At 41.5% G+C, this 17,270-nt stretch overlaps 1 protein-coding gene across 1 annotated transcript in view; it reads left to right on the top strand.

Annotated features, from left to right (window-relative positions):
• The first annotated feature begins 1,880 nt into the window (after window positions 1–1,880).
• Window positions 1,881–17,270, top strand: part of LOC149300636 (pumilio homolog 3-like) — a 34,890-nt gene continuing 19,500 nt past the window's right edge. The window contains exons 1-10 of the mRNA XM_089485124.1: window positions 1,881–2,518; window positions 9,172–9,229; window positions 12,722–12,815; window positions 13,036–13,242; window positions 14,106–14,241; window positions 14,621–14,696; window positions 15,320–15,413; window positions 15,596–15,662; window positions 16,214–16,388; window positions 16,504–16,607. Coding sequence (XP_089341250.1) covers window positions 1,881–2,518; window positions 9,172–9,229; window positions 12,722–12,815; window positions 13,036–13,242; window positions 14,106–14,241; window positions 14,621–14,696; window positions 15,320–15,413; window positions 15,596–15,662; window positions 16,214–16,388; window positions 16,504–16,607 — 1,649 coding nt within the window. The remainder of the gene's footprint in view (window positions 2,519–9,171; window positions 9,230–12,721; window positions 12,816–13,035; window positions 13,243–14,105; window positions 14,242–14,620; window positions 14,697–15,319; window positions 15,414–15,595; window positions 15,663–16,213; window positions 16,389–16,503; window positions 16,608–17,270) is intronic.

Genomic DNA, 17,270 nt, shown 5'->3' with positions numbered 1-17,270 from the left:
TGCCTTTTTAACTTAAATTACTATGTTACTATGTTATTGTTACATATGTGAATACACATGGGTTGCAAGGTCAGAAACTGGCATTGGTTTATTGCGATGAGATCTTATCAAACAAATTGATTCTTTTCCACCGAGTACCTAAAATGATAGACTGAGGGATATCTCATCTATATTTCTGCAATGTATTTTACACTGTCCCTCACAAATAAATTGCAATGTTTATGTTGGAAAATATATATATGGATAAGGCAGTGGCCAAGGGACACGAGGTGTCTCAAATTTATTGTGAATACTCAGAGAAAGTTACTAGTGAGGTACCTCAGGGATCTGCACTTGGACCTATTCTGGTTAATGTTATTATTTTTGATATTACAAAAGGTCTCAAAAGTATGGTACACCACATTCTGGTGGAATAAACCACATGTCAGGATCCACTCTCTGCTGCCTGAACCATGGCTGAATTATACTTCGGGCTAATACTCCTGCTACCACCAGGGGCCACCCTCTTCCCTCTGGAGTGATCTGAACCTGATTATCAGGTACAGCTGGGCCTCATGAACTGAGTGAAGCCCTGCCTTTATAAGACCTGCCCTGCCCATCAGTCAGGGCCTTGACATTGAAGTTGTAGGACTGCCTTGCTCTGAGCCGCTGCCGCTGCCTGTGCCTGTGCCTGTGCCTGTGCCTGTGCCTGTGCCTGTGCCTGTGCCTGTGCCTGTGCCTGTGCCTGTGCCTGTGCCTGTGCCGCTGCCTGTGCCTGTGCCTGTGCCTGAACCCGTGCCTGTGCCTGAACCCGTGCCTGTGCCTGAACCCGTGCCTGAGCCTGAACCCGTGCCTGAGCCTGAACCCGTGCCTGAGCCTAAACCCGTGCCTGAGCCTGAACCCGTGCCTGAGCCTGAACCCGTGCCTGAGCCTGAACCCGTACCCGTGCCCAAGCCGGTACTCGTGCATGATCCAGTACCCGAGCATAAGCCTGTACTCGTGCATGAACCTGTACATGTGCCTGGCCCGGTAGTCCTCCGTTCCTGTCCGCCCTGCCAGTGGGCCTCCGTTCCCGTCCGCCCTGTCAGTGGGCTTCCGTTCCCGTCCGCCCTGCCAGTGGGCCTCGCCTGTGCCTGAACCTATACCTGGACCTGTACCTAAACCTGCCTGTGGGCTTACCTGCCAGTGGGCCCGCACCCGAGCCTGTACCTGTGCCTGAACCTGCTTGTGGGTTTACCTGCCAGTGGGCCCGCACCCGAGCCTGTACCTGTACCTGCACCCGAGCCTGTACCTGTACCTGCACCCGAGCCTGTACCTGTACCTGTACCAGCTCCCGAGCCTGTACCTTCCTCTGCTCCCGTCTCTCTGCCTCAGCTCCCGTCCTTTCCAGTTCTGCTACTCAGTCCCCCGTATCCCCTGCACATGGACTCCTACCAGACCTGCTCGCCCGGGTCCTGACAGAATGTCAAGGCCATACCAAGGAGTCTGCGGGGATGACTGCAGTTCTGGAATTACTGGCGGAATGTCTTCTGCAGCTGTGCAAATCTGTAAGGTTTGTGTTGGAATGCGATAGCACTAAACAAAAGCCTATGACCAAGACCAAGGGCAAGAAAGCTCCACAGAAGAGTGTTAAGCGTGAGCCTCTCACCAAAGAAGAGAAACAAAAACGGCGAGAGGACAACTTGTGTTATTATTGTGGTGAGACCGGTCATAGGATAACGTATTGTCCGTGGAAACCTGCTAAGTCACCCGCAACCCACACTGACCAACCCTGTGCCCAGGAACCTGCATATGACACCAGCAACCTGTCACAGCTGGAGCACACCCCGTCTCTTCCGCAGCACGGTGAACCAGAGGTTTCTCATGTCGCGGCACCAGGAGAACCTACGCCATCTGAAGCCATGTCAGAGGAACTCCAGACCATGTCTGACGACCCTGACTGGTCTGACATGGACGATGCTCCTTCAGAGGATGATATGGCATACACACCCGAGCTCCAACATACCACGGGTGTTTGTGCGGTTGGGACTACCACTCCCTTCACTCCTAGGAATAAGAACAAGGAACCCCAGACCGCTAGACACTTCCTTGGGGCTCCTGGTAACGTCCTGGCATCTGATGGGACACTCGTGCACAGGAAAGACCTGAACCGCTACGAGCAACTGCTGCGCGATCAGAGGTCTGGTACACCCTCCTACGTTCTAGCCTCCACCCAATCCAGTCCTGGTATTATCCAACGCCAGGGACTTTGTGTACAGGGGGAATTCCTAACCCCTGACGAATGCAGAAGTCGGACAAGACAATTGCTTCCCGGAACCATCGCATCTGCGCATCTAGCGGCTAAGGCCCATACCACCCAGGCCAGCGCACCTAAGGCCATGTCATCAGAGTGTGTGGTGGCGTCTAATGGGACTGTCGTACGTCGAGGTGACCTGCAGGTTTTCGAAAACGCTCTACGTGTGAGAAAAGCTTTCAGCACCATTGGCTACTGCCACACCACTATCCTAGGAACGCCCGGAGGCCGCTCCTTGAGGAGGGGGTACTGTCAGGGTCCACTCTCTGCTGCCTGAACCATGGCTGAATTATACTTTGGGCTAATACTCCTGCTACCACCAGGGGCCACCCTCTTCCCTCTGGAGTGATCTGAACCTGATTATCAGGTACAGCTGCGCCTCATGAACTGAGTGAAGCCCTGCCTTTATAAGACCTGCCCTGCCCATCAGTCAGGGCCTTGACATTGAAGTTGTAGGACTGCCTTGCTCTGAGCCGCTGCCTGTACCTGAGCTTGTTCCTGCCTGTGCCTGTGCCTGAGCCCGTGCCCGTGCCTGAGCCTGAACCCGTGCCTGAGCCTGAACCCGTACCCGTGCCTGAGCCGGTACTCGTGCATGATCCAGTACCCGAGCATAAGCCTGTACTCGTGCATGAACCTGTACATGTGCCTGGCCCGGTAGTCCTCCGTTCCCGTCCGCCCTGCCAGTGGGCTTCCGTTCCCGTCCGCCCTGCCAGTGGGCCTCGCCTGTGCCTGAACCTATACCTGGACCTGTACCTAAACCTGCCTGTGGGCTTACCTGCCAGTGGGCCCGCACCCGAGCCTGTACCTGTGCCTGAACCTGCCTGTGAGCTTACCTGCCAGTGGGCCCGCACCCGAGCCTGTACCTGTACCTGCACCCGAGCCTGTACCTGTACCTGCACCCGAGCCTGTACCTGTACCTGCACCCGAGCCTGTACCTGTACCTGCACCCGAGCCTGAGCCTGAGCCTGTACCTGCACCCGAGCCTGTACCTGTACCTGCACCCGAGCCTGTAACTGTACCAGCTCCCGAGCCTGTACCTTCCTCTGCTCCCGTCTCTCTGCCTCAGCTCCCGTCCTTTCCAGTTCTGCTACTCTGTCTGTACCTATCTCTCTGTCACCATGCATAAAGGGGTACAGACAGAGTCCCCCGTATCCCCTGCACATGGACTCCTACCAGACCTGCTCGACTGGGTCCTGACACCACATGACTAAAGATTTAAGTAGATTAGGAAAATGGATGAGAATTTCAATATTGAAGTACAAATCTAACTCACCTAGAGTATTGAGTCAGTCCTCACCTAGTGTATTGTGTGCAATTCTGCATATACAATAGATAATATAGAAAGAGATCAGAGAAGGGTGCTAAAATGGTGAATGGTGTGCGGGATAAAATATCAGGACAGAGTGAAAGATCTTAACAAGCCTTTGATTGCTCTTGCTCAACGCACATCGCAGGCACCACAGGTAGCTTCAGGGAAGGGGCTGATTGTTTCTTCGGCCCCCACACAAGTCCTCATGCTGCATTTTAGGTTAAAATATTCTTTTTTTTGTGGAAGCAAAGGAGAGACACAAAAAAACAATTTAAAAAAAAAAATGCCTCAAAACCCAGGGAAGGAACCTTATCAAAAAACCCTGCCCTGTGTGAAAGACAAAGGAAAGCCTGATAATTCATCCTGATATACTCATGAAATGTGAAAAGATAGAAGAAAAACTCAAGTTTTTCTGTTAGATTTGTGGTCATGTCGGTCCACATAAAAAGATAAGTGGGTGACTTTGAGGTCCTTGGGATTTGTGCTTTCAGGAAATATATAGTTTGTGGGGTTATTTTTTTTTATTTAGATGTAGTTTAACCCCCAAAAGCATGAGGTGCGTGTTTTATTTCTTGTTACTGATATCCATACCTGGGAACTTCTGGGCTCTGGCTACCCTTGCGGGACGCGGCCAGGACTGCACACTGACGTCAGCAGGAAACACCCCCATTTAAAGGAAAAATGGCGGGGAGCGGGGCATGTCAAGACCCCCTCGCACGACCCGGAGGATTCAGATCTTGAACTGGAGGAGCAGCGCTCACCCGGCAATCTCCGGGTCAAACCCGGAGAGTTCCCAGGTATGCTGATATCCCATCATGCAGCAGTTGCCCCAAAATGTTACTGACATGAGAAAAAGTAAAGGAAAAAAAACAATCTGTTTTCCCTTTACATCTGTCTTTGAAATCCTTAGGTGATGTGCCTTCAGGGAATATATAGTTTATGGGTATTTGTGTGTTTAGCGCCAAAAGCATGATATGCACCTTCCTGTTCCAACTTCTTTGCACAATTCGGTGGTCTCTTGGGACCATGTAATGCTGACATATAAAAATGTTCATGGCATGTGAAAAGGTAGAACAAAAACCTCAAACTCCTATGTAGCCAATAGATTTGTGGTTCCTGTGGAACACCTACAAAGGTAACTAGGGTGTCTTTGAAATCTTCAAGGTGTGCGCTTTTATGAGGTTAAATTGAAATGTGGAACCTCTACTGTGTCTCAAATGAGACACGGCCCAGTAATCTGCCAAAATTGTGAGACCTGAAATGCACATGTTCCAATTTTGACCCCACAATGTCTGAGGAAGGCAATGATCAAATTCTTCACAGCAGAATATAATGGGCAGACCAGGTGGGCAGAATTAGGGCCAGTCCAAAATTCTTGCAAAGATAGAAACACAGTGGGGTCACGCAATAAGATGTTTTGTGACCCCATGGTAAAAGTGTTGCATAGTGTCTGAGTAGCTATAAGGATGAGCTCCAGGCAAAGTAATTGTGCGAGGTGTGATTGATAGAGTGAGGTGTAATGGAATGGTGAAGCATGTATGTATTAGTCTGTGGTTTTGAGTGAGTGTCCATGTGTGTGTGTTTGCTTGAGTGTGTGTATTATAGTGAATGTGTAAGGGCGCGGGCTAGTGTATATATTAGGTACTGGGACCAGGGAGCCTGGTAGCTGTACCTACCCCCAAGCCAGAACGTGCCAGCCCCTTCCATGGGCAGAATTTGTTATCTATTCTGAAATCCTATGTTTTGAAAATATTTTAAGGGGGTAGTAGAAGCATTGCTAAACACTAATCTACAAACACCAGACAAGCCAGAAGGCTTTTTCCTTAGAAATCTCATGGTGCTGCCACAACCGCAAGGGGTTCTGGGTAGGAGCATGCAAACAATGATTAGATTTAAGTGGAAGGGTTTTCCCATCACCTTCACCCACCATACCTTTTTGTTATTGGTATTTCTTGAAAATATTTTAGAAGTGAACAGCAGATGGCGCTTAAGACTTCTACAAGTGGAAATGTGCTTTGAGAAATAAAGGGACATTTTACTGTGTAACAAGCAAGTTTTTATATGATCTGTTCCACCTCTCAGAAAGATGAGCTGCTAAACTGCAAAGACCCTCACTTACAAGAAACAAAAAACTTGGTTCAATAAAAAGCTTTGTAAATGTGTTTTATATGCGCAGCAGGGGTTTGCCAATAAGGATTAAATATGAATTGGAGTTACTGAGACGTATCATGGCATTACCTAGTTTTTAAGGATCTCAGTTCTATCCTACAATAGTAATCAATAAGAATGCACCGAGCACACTCTATTAACGTTACAGCCATAATAGCTTTCGTCAGAGAAGCATGTACGTGTTTTATAACTGTAGACCTGATGGGAGTGCAGAACATGTGGGAAACAAAAATAGCCTCCATGGTAAATGAGCCCATCAAAATCATGTAGAAAACATCTTCTTTTAATAACTACTATAAAAACAAAGAGTAAAAGCACATTGTGCAGCATCCAAAAATTGTATAGAATACCACCAACTGGTGGTGTGCAAAAAAAACCCAATATACATGGCTCCAAATGGCTGGAAACTTCTCCTAACAGGACCCAGTCTGTCAGTGTTCTTCCAAGTGTGGTATACATGAGTTTCATGAGAATTTTTTTTTTTTGGGCAATATTACATGATTGTGCTTCTATTTATATTTGTTTCACATATATTTTGCGCTCTCATCGGGTCTACATCTATGTTTTTGTTGTACTTGAGGAAGTACTTTTGGGGATTGCTGCAGAACTAGTAGGAGAGTTATTTTTCCATATTGGTGTACATGTTCATGTGGAGTGTGTATTTGTTTCTTAAGGTGTTTTCAGCTATTTCAGCAATGGGACAATAGGGATAAGGCCATATATACCTAAAATGATAAAACCATTTCATCAATAGGCCAGGAGATGTCACTAAAGATTCACTTATAACTATTCCAATCACCAATTATGTTCACTATGGAGATAAGATACTTTTGATTATTACATTTTGTTCTTGAATTTGAAACAGGGAAGCAATATGATTCTTCTGCAAGAACCCAAAAGATTCAGAAGCCCTCTCTTCTAACAAATAACACACTTCTACCCCCTTGACATGGTGACCAGCCACTACTCACTCACTCACTCTGTGAGGAACTTGCTCCCCACTATATCTGGCGCAGTGTTCTTCTATAGAGAGGAGTGAGAAGCACAAGAACAAAATTGTGAAGATGGGACATTGCCTTTGACTATCATTTCCAAGTGCCCTTCAACTAGAACACTGACATGGTGAGGTCAGGGTGTTCCTTGTTATGCATGCTGCAGATATTTGTGTTCAATGAACAAAGCATTTTTGGGTTTTTAGAAGCGAGTCTGATGTGGGTTGTTAACTATGTATGTGTTTTCCTCAGGCTTACTTGTGTCTTCACCTCACCTTCTCCTGACCATTAGAGCTGCATGAAAAGTGAAGTTTGGTACCCATGGGAGGAACTGTGAATACCAAGCAAGTTCCTGCTTTTCAAAAGATATCACTGGGGGAATTTTGCTCCTCTCTGAAGTATCCATTTTAACCTGAATTTAGGAAGGACACATTTTTGCACACCCAGCAAATATTCAGGCATCTAGATGTGTGGCTAAAGGTGGCAAAACTTGCTTGTCTAACCAGTCCTTGTCTCAAAGTTATCTCCCCCAAACTTAACCCCCATGACTTACAAGTTGCTACCATGCAAGATACTTAATAAAGCAGAATTATTACAATGGAGATTGTTGAGTGCTGCATATAAATACTGTCAATATAACTCTGTCCTGCTCAATCACAAACCTGACTGGTTAGTTTTTGATCTATTTTAACCTCCATTTTATCATGAAACAGATTTAAAACCTCTATGAGGTGAAACATTATATTATTATTTTTTTAATAAAATAAATTAAATGTGAAAAATTTGATGGTTCCCGGTGGAGGGGATTGCCTTGCACCTGAGGCAGTCTGCAGAAGCCAATACTAAATAGGTTATGTCGGAGGTCTTGTGTTATCACCTGTACATGCAAGACTTCCTATAAGTATGGAACTCACACAACAGAGGGTGCTGCTGATCAGTCGGTGATCAATCAGCAGGTATTCACACTTACATAAAAAAAAAATGATATCGCTACCTTAAAGCAGGATTGATGCGGGTTGCCTAATTAGCGTGGCCACGTGTTTTCCAGGACAAATATCATTTTCACATTTTGCTGACCAGGAAAAAAGAACACAAATTGGCCAATTTATCAGATGAAAACCACTTGGTCCTTAAGACATATTAAAGTGCCTTCAGCGCCCCTACAGAATGGTCCCATGTGGGCAGACCCTGATAAAGGGCACGGTGAGCACTTAGGTAATTTCATTGACCATTTATGTTTCCTTACTTGTTCCTCCTGTTTTTTGGCTGGCAGGTAGGGACAAATGTTTATCATGCCAGCCATGGGATAGGAATGTATTGCATATTCTGCTGCCACAGAACAGGAAAAAATGGGTTCCTACTAGTGTTCCACTTCGGTCTTATCATGGTACTATGGTCACAATGGTGGCCATAGTACCATGCTTATTAACTTGTCTTTAAAGACTATTTGTAACATGCTTTCTTTCAAAAAATCTTCTTTAATTTCTTTACTGTTTATTTGGAAAATTGGCCCTCTATACCATGTATGACGCTTTTCATAGTGTTGTGTACAGTTAGTTAGGTACTTATTTTTTTTTCTTAGATGCACTTGTACTATTATCTTTTTATTTATATAGCGCCAACAATTTACAAAGTGCTTCTTACAATATATATATATATATTTAAGGGGTATGACAAGACTAGAATTGACAGACTAAGAGAAACTAATACATTAGGTGGAGATAGCCCTGTTCAACAAATTTTAATTTAAATGGTATTTTAACTTTATTTATTTAACATAGTAATTAAGGTTAAAAAAAAGACCTAAGTCCAACAAGTTCAACCCTTCTACCTATCCTTCCTGCTTTTGATACAAAAGAAGGCAAAGAAATTATATTAAAACTACAGTGGCATAATTTTATTTATTTTAATCTAAGAATATATTAAATGAACAAAATACAATATAATAAAATACAATAAAATACAACAAAACATATATTGCTTTAACTAACTGAATTTATATAAACTTAACTAAAACTGTATGAAATACTTACCAATTCAGCTATTTATTTAAATCTATACATGTTCTGACAGAAGACATTTAAATTCTGGATGTATCAAATCATAATTCCTGTTTAGTGAGAAAAATGAGATGTGGATTTCACTTGACACAAACAAGATAAATTTCGAAGCTTTTTTGACATTGACCTAAATTACCATAACATGACAAGCTTTACAGCAGTAAATGAAGTTGTAATTTCCACATGAAATACAGTCTTATTGAGCATCTCTATCGTATGCCTCAAGGAACACAAACGAACAAAAGGAATGTGCATTCCAAACACTGTTCTATATAATCGGATGCAAATCTGTGCTTCATAATACGCAAAGCAGGTCCATAATCCTACGTGCTTCTTATTCCAAATGCTTTATCTGTAATTTCTGGCTAGGTTGTTGGCTTTTCACGACTGGTGGTACTTTGTATCGGAATTAGAGCTTTTTCATAAAGTGAATGCATGTGATTGCACATTACTCTGGCAGGTTCCCATTGGTGCCCTGTGGTAGTTCATTCCCCTGCTCTTCCGATGATGTTCCATCTTGCCATACAAGCCCGCTTTTTTTATTTAAAAAAACCCAAACTAATTTAGATGGAATCTTAAGAAGACAGCTAACTTCCCAAAAGCCTATATGAAATTTTTCTATATTGACCCAATGAAAGGTATCACCTTCAACTAAAGAAGCCATCTTCTCTTGAACAAAAACAGATATATTTAATTTCTTTTTTTATGCATACAAGATTTTGACGCAATAGGAGACACATTTTGAAAAGGCTGAAAAGGTACACTTCTTAGTAGCTGTGGCTAAGATTAGACCTTGTTGGCCATTTCTATTTGATTTTCTGAATGACTTATTTCATTAGATAAGTAACTTAAACCAGCAAGCTAATGTATACACTGCATTGCAGTTTAAATATATTATTGTAAAAGCATATTGCTGAATTTGAATACATTGTACATTCTGAGGCTCTGAAACTTGCATATCTAGGTACTACATAAAAAACGGCATTCCCACAGAATTCTCAGGACATATACCTAAAAGCCACTGGCAAACCAGGCAGTTGCGTTGTGTTTGGAATGAGGTTCTTTCTTATATGAGTAAGCAAGGGCACGAAGCAGGAGGCCCCAAAAACACAGTGCATAAAACAAAAGCAATAATTCAGGGCATACCCAGAGAATAACATTCACCTGTGTGGCAGGTGAGGCTGCTCAACCCTAAGGTTTGTGCAAAAAATGAGAAAACCAGTATGAGGAGTAGAGTAGTGAATAATTGAAATAATCAGTCGTAATAACTTTCCTTTCGTATCTGGAACCACAGCTGCAGCCCTTAAGCAACACTCCCCGGGTGTTGAAGTAATTCAGCAAAAAGTCCACTAGGGGGCGCTCGTGTGTTCCAATAAATAGAAAATAAAACAAAGAAAAATAATATAGTGTAGGTGTACAGAATGGTGTACTGTGCCCTGCGTATCGCAGATTTTCCACTCACAGTGTATTGGTGTGTTCAGTGCGTCACAGGGGTAGCCTCAGGGTCCACATACGGAGATATGTACCGAGGGGATAAAACCAGAGAGGGATCCAATAGTGTGTTATTGTATATAGCGCTAGAAACGCAACAAGTGAAAATATACTCACACTTAAGTAAGTGTAAAGATGCCCGTAATTCCTGATGATGGTCTGGTTACATCCGTATATTCTTCAGTCTGGTGGGTCCAATGGTTAAATACCAATAAGTGTGTGGTGTGTCAAACAGCCACTGTCCACATAAGAGGTATATTTAAAAGAAGTATTTATTCTAAAGTAACAATAAACTGGATCTCCAACAGATGCAGCTGTAAAAGTATTAAGCAATTTAAAATAAATAAAAGTACTGGTACAAAATAAAATAAAAAATATAGTAATAAAAGTCCTATAAAGTCACTCAACGCGTTTCGCCGTGTAAGGCTTCATCAGTATCTGTTGGAGATCCAGCTTATTGTTACTTTAGAATAAATACTTCTTTTAAATATACCTCTTATGTGGACAGTGGCTGTTTGACACACCACACACTTATTGGTATTTAACCATTGGACCCACCAGACTGAAGAATATACGGATGTAACCAGACCATCATCAGGAATTACGGGCATCTTTACACTTACTTAAGTGTGAGTATATTTTCACTTGTTGCATTTCAACCCTAAGGTTTGGTCAGAAACTGCAAACATGAACAACAACAAAAATATACAGAAAGGAGGGTGCAAAGTTAAAAGCATAAAAGGCCATGGTAGGACCTTGATTTTGTGGTCAGTAAACCATGTGTGTGTTGATTTTGATGTATGTCTTAGATCATTTTTCTGAACGATGCAACCACGGCCCATTTTAAGCTTTCTGGCAGAGGCAGTCAGGTGTTAATTTAATATGTGTTGATATAGGAAACATAAAAACAGCACCAAAACATTAAAGAGCCACCGCCATATTTAACGGTGGGCATGAGGTACTTTTTCAAATGGCTACCCCTCTGTGTGCGCCAAACCTACCTCTGGTGTTTATTCACAGAAAGCATTATTTTGTTTTAATCTGACCATAGAACCCAATCCCATTTGAAATTCCAGTAGTGTCTGGCATACTGAAGACGGTTGAGTTTGTTTTTGGATGAGAGTAGAGGTTTTTTCTTCCAAAAACCCTTCCAAACAACTTGGTGATGTAGATGACTAGCAAAGTTAGGTGCTTTTTTAATGAAAAAAAAGTTTCTGCCCCCCCCCCCGAGATATGCTGCCACTCTGTCCCCAAGATGGGAATATATTTCAAATATAAATTCATAGGGGTGCCAATAACAGTGCTGTGTTTGCCATTGTTTGGCATGAGAACAGAATATTTTTGTGTATATTTTGAAGATTTTTCTCAGCCCTTGAGTGTATGCCAGCGTTCTAACAGTAATGTGTATAGAAATGGCAGAATATTTGTATTAATTAAAATTGTATAAGCAAAATACATTATTTGCCTTCTGAATGTACGAAGTCACGAAGTCACATAAATACCGGTAGTCTGAGTAAAGCCTCCTTATTTTGTATCTAAAGAGTGACTGTCTCTCATAAAGAAGGACACTTGGCAGATTTCCTAGTGGTGGCCATATAGATAATTTCTTATTGCAGGTCGCGACTGGCGCAATTTATACATTCAGAAATGAGTTTATGTTTTCATTGATAATGTTCTGTTACTGTAGATTTATATTATTCCGGTATCGTATTCTATCTCCCTACAGGAGCCAAACAGTTAATGGAAATGTCATAGAGTCGGATTACTGCCCTCATCAAAAATGGTTCTGAACGCCGCTACCGCTTTACTAAACTTTATTGAGAGATTACAACAGGCTGAGTACAATGTCGTGCTAACCGAGCTTTTTTGGCGGCTTCCCTTTGTGACCGTAAAGCAAGCTCACTGCGCAGGCGCAGATAGTTGGTATCGGCCTTCCCTTCCCTTTCCTTTTCCCACGTGTGTCGGTAATAGCTGCTGCCGAGCACGAAGGGCCCGCGGAAGAGGTAATTGGGAGACGTGGTGACCCCTGAAATAAGGTGCGCTGTGTAGTGCTTCACTGCCATGGCAACCGCTTAAAATCTGATTATAAAATTATGCATTTCGTGTAAACAGAGACGTGGTTGGAAACGTCTTAAGTATCTCGGCCCCTCACTTTTATTTCTCTACTTGCTGTGCTGTTTTTAATGTGTTAACCCTAAAGTATAGGTTTATCGGCACTCAATAACATTATATATAATTCTGAAAGAAATTACAATTTGTATGAATTTGGTAATGGCAAATTCCTGTTAAATTACAATGTAAAAAGTTAATGGGATATGTGCGTGATTTTGCAAGTTGAATCAGATGTGAATATCGTATTGATTTTGATTAGGTAAAAAGGAGTTGGTGTTAATTTACAGAATGTGACTTTTTTTTCTGCATTTTTAAGGTGATCATGGACTCAAAGAATAAAAAGCAGTTCAAGGGACAGCAGAAACCTCAAAAGAAAATGGCAAAGGGTGGCAAACCTAAGAACTTAAAAGGTACACTTGTTCCTTTTGGAACGGTCAGTGACATCTGTGTCCTGAATCGAAACGGTTCTATTGATTAGTACGTTAAACGTGTTGCTTGGCATATTTTTTGTGTTGCTTATAAATGTCTGTGTAGTGGTGTAGTGCTCAGAATGATCACTAAACACTCATTTTTTTCACCCACTGGAATTGCTCCTTATCACTAACTCCTATGGTTTGTTTTTGTTACTAGCTTCACCTGGTTCTCAAAAATATCATGGCAAGAACACCGACCAGAGTCCCAAAGGGAATGTCAGACCCAACAGATTTGAGAAAGGCAAAAAAGCCCCTGACAGGGCTGGAGGCAAAGCAGGGGTAAAGCATTTCTCATCCAAAAATACAAAACAAGGAGATGGCTTCACAATGAAGAGAAAACGCCAGACAGATAGCCAAGAAGGAGGTTAGTTTGCCAGTCTTGTTCACGAGCCGGTAAAGTTGTATACCAATGTAGTCCTTGTTCTTTTTCGCTGGGAAAAAATAATTGCACAGTGTTGAGACTGGTACATGATGCCTTTTCATAATATGAATCATATAATAAAGGATATAACTTTTGGTAACAAAGTGGAGTTTTATTGAGTTATACTGTAATATATGAAAACTGCTCATTGTGTAAGCTTATAATTGCATTTTTGCTAAATCTAGAGGACATTTTATGTTTTTATAGCATGGAACCCTTTTCCCACATTTCCTTTTCTATTGTACCGAACGCCAGCAACTAGAAACCACTTCTTGGCGCCCAGGGTTTTGCAGGGCTTCTATCATGAATCGGGCACCCAATGCTTTACTGCGGGGCATTGAGGCTCCCTGTGGGATCACTTAAGGCACGACACCCGCCTCACTGTGCTCCCACAAGAAAGCCTAGGGTGCCGATTCAGGATAACACACCATGGGTGGTCTCCACGAAGTGAGAAGGGGAGTAGTGTATGTGAGTGTGTGTATATGTATAGTATAGTCTGTGTGTGTGTGTATTCTGTAGTGCTGGAGTATGTGTATATGTATAGTTCTAGAGTCAGTGTGTGTGTAATTGGATGGTGCCAGTGTCAGTGTGACATTTTATTTATGTATAGTGTTAGCCTGTGTATGTATGTATGTATGGTGTTTATCATGATAATGATTCTAATAAAGTATGCTGCTTGCTACAGGCAAGTCTCATTTACAATCAACAAAATGTGCTGTATATACGAGTACATAATTATAATATATATACACACTTATTATTTTTACACACCAAAAAGCATAGAAATCGGTTTGTTATTGTCACAGGTTCAGAAGCCAAGAAACCAAAGTGGGACGATTTCAAAAAGAAAAAGAAGGAGCTGAAGCAAACTCGGCAGTTGAATGACAAGAACAATTATGATGTAATGACAAAATCCAAACAAATATGGGAATCCATAAGAAGGTATGTTAAAATGTATAAACCCTGACCTTGATTTATTTGATGTGGATGTGCGGCTTTAAGGAACACAGAGCTTAGTTTGGGCAGCAAGCAAAGTGAGAACTGGTATTTCCGACGCGGCTGTCGACGTTGGGAAATTACATATGTGTGTGTTTGAATGTGTATACAAATACATACCAAATATGAAAGTTTGCTAATATGGGCATGTCTAAAACATCTCCCCCCTCTGAATTCAGAAAGTATTTTATTTCCCGTTCATTTTACCAATTCTTGGGAAAGACGGGTAATGACATGAGATTTCACTGCTGCTTTATATGCAAATTTCAGCAGAAAAATAAACCTGTATGTGTATATATTTCTGTGAGTGTATATTTTCTTGTAGAAAGGACTGTGATGCAACAAAGCGATCCAAACTAATGAATGACCTGGAAAAGCTGCTGAAGGGCAACGTGAAAAGTGTGAGTATAATCGGAGTTGATTTGTTTGTTCTGTAGAGAGCCGCAGTCATGTGTTGCTCGGTCTGTCTGCAGACTTATTGCTGTTGGTTTTACAGGTAATCGTGGATCTGCTCTGCTTTTGGGAAGCATTAATCAGCTTAATTAGATTGTGTTACGTGTCAATGTGTTTTGTCTTTAAATGTGCAATGTCATAGTTTTTTCCCCTCTGTATGTGTACAGGTGATACAGAAATGTCATTGGGGGTGTGTGTGTCGCTTCTACAATTATCTCAGCTTTTAAAATGGGTTTAGTTATAGAAATCTCATTAAATGCCTTCTAATATATGACACTACTTTGAGCCATTTCCCAGGGTTTATACAGACCATACCAAAAATAAAATTTATAATTGTTTCTTATATATATTACATTCAAAAGAAAGGTTATTCAGCATAATCTTAAAATTCGCCAGCATTGCTAATTAGGATTTCTGATGAAATCCTAATAAATGAGCAATGTCAACACAACTTTAGTTCTTGGATAACATGTTACTTACATCCTTTGCAGGTATGTGTGTGTCAGTGTTTCTTTCCATATATTGTCTCTAGTAGCTTTGTCTAACCGCAAGCTTCACTTGTATTGTACAGGTTGCTTTTGCTCATGACACAACTCGGGTTATCCAATGTTATATAAAGCATGCAAATGAAAAAAGAAGACACGAGGTATTCGAGGAACTCAAAGGTATTTTTTGGGCTTTGCTTACATCATTACAGATTTTGTTTAAGATACTGTAGCTGTTTTTTTTTTTTTTTTGTGTAGGGTTTGTTTAGTTTGCTACGAAACCGTAATATTTTGGCATCCCTTCCTGTATTTGAATTGTGTGTGAATTGGTTTTTTTTTTGTTTTTGTTTTTTTTTTTACAGAACATGTTGTAGACTTGAGCAAGTCTAAGTATGCCAGAAATATTGTAAGGAAATTTCTCATGTATGGGTAAGTTTTTAAACCTTTACTTTTCTCGTTAATTGTGTACGTTTTGAATTGACAGCACAGCTTAGATTTTCCAAAAGATGCTTGTCTGTGCGTACAGCGCTGGCGAAGCTTCTGCTTTGCTTATGAGCTTAGCAATAGTATATTTAATCATTTATATGAGCATTTTGGTGAAACATCAGTTAGTTACAGCACGCTTTATTTTTTTCCCTTGTTTTAACTTGCATGCATTTACAATGTAGTTAAATGGTCCGATTTACTGGGCAGCAGTATATTCCTCATTTAGCATTTTGTTATCCTCTGCCCTCAAAATGTAGTAATAGTTTAAAAAGCTGACAACTTAACACGCAAGTTGAAATATGTTTTAGACCTTCTGCAGCAGTATCGTGGGCATTGCCAACTTCAACTTGTGTGTTGCATTTAGGTTTATTCCAATAGGAGAAGCAATACTGCTTGGTCTATGTGGGATGGACATCTTCTGTTTTTAGAATTTTTGTTCATAATTTAAATAAAATATGTATTAAGTTTGTTTTTCAATTTTCAAATAATGTCAGGTCAAAGCAGCAAGTGGCTGAAATAATTAAAAGCTTTAAAGGACAGGTGAAAAAACTGTTGCGTCATTCCGAGGCTTCTTACATTGTGGAATATGCGTACAATCACAAAGCCATTCTGGAACAGAGGAACATGCTGTGTGAGGAACTGTATGGGAACACATTCCGCTTCTTCAAGGTAAACGGTGTATCTGAAAATGGGGTGACCTCAGTAGACACAAAGCATGATCAATATTGTCATCTTGGTTATTTTACTTGAACGTTCTATAGCCTTCACCACTTCTATTTTGCAGTCAGCTGTTCACCCATCCTTGGGGGAAGTTTTGGAAGCTCAACCCGAAAAGAAGGAATCCATCTTGGAGGAAATGAAGCAGATACTTATACCCCTGGCCCAAAAGTAAGCCGTCCTTGTTTAATAACAAAATGACATTAAAAGGCACAGTTTAGTGTTCCCTGCAGCCCCACCAATGAAGAATTGGTGTAGGTTCTTCAGCCTGTAGAAAAAGGGTAATCATTTAAAGGGGACGCTCGGCTATCACATGCATTATTGGCTGATTGATTGGTACTCCTGGTCAGAATATTTCCTGTCTGCTTTTTTGTCTCGGATGGTCATTTAATGTTTAAACTTTTCATGTTCTTAAGATCCCCTTTAAAATGTGTTTTGTTTTTCTATTTACTATTTGTCTCTGTAATGTTTTTCTATTCTGTTTCTTTGTATATGACATGTTCCAATTTGTTCTAGAAACAAATGGGTGTATAAGAGGTCATTGATTATATTGCTTAATTAATTTACAATCACTACGACAGACCCATAAGTCACATCGCTTGTTCAAATCTAAGTCTTTAAATCAGTAATATTTAAACCACCACCTTATTTTAGCATAACCCTTTAACACTGACTCTAAATAAGAAGCGAAATAGTCTGACGTGTTCACGACTCATAAGGGACATTATCAAGAGCATTTCTTGGATGGGGTGCTGGTTTCCAGTTGGGTTGCTAACCCATTTGAAACTTAAATCGGAATTGCATTTAACATTTATATCCCAGCTGTGTATATTG

This window comes from Sceloporus occidentalis, unplaced genomic scaffold (genome assembly GCF_023333645.1).
Source record: "Sceloporus occidentalis isolate IW3139 unplaced genomic scaffold, rSceOcc1.0.p SCAF_24, whole genome shotgun sequence".
Taxonomy (NCBI): Eukaryota; Metazoa; Chordata; class Lepidosauria; order Squamata; family Phrynosomatidae; genus Sceloporus; species Sceloporus occidentalis.
The sequence above is the reverse complement of the archived record's forward strand: the minus strand, read 5'-3'. Positions and strand labels throughout refer to the sequence as shown.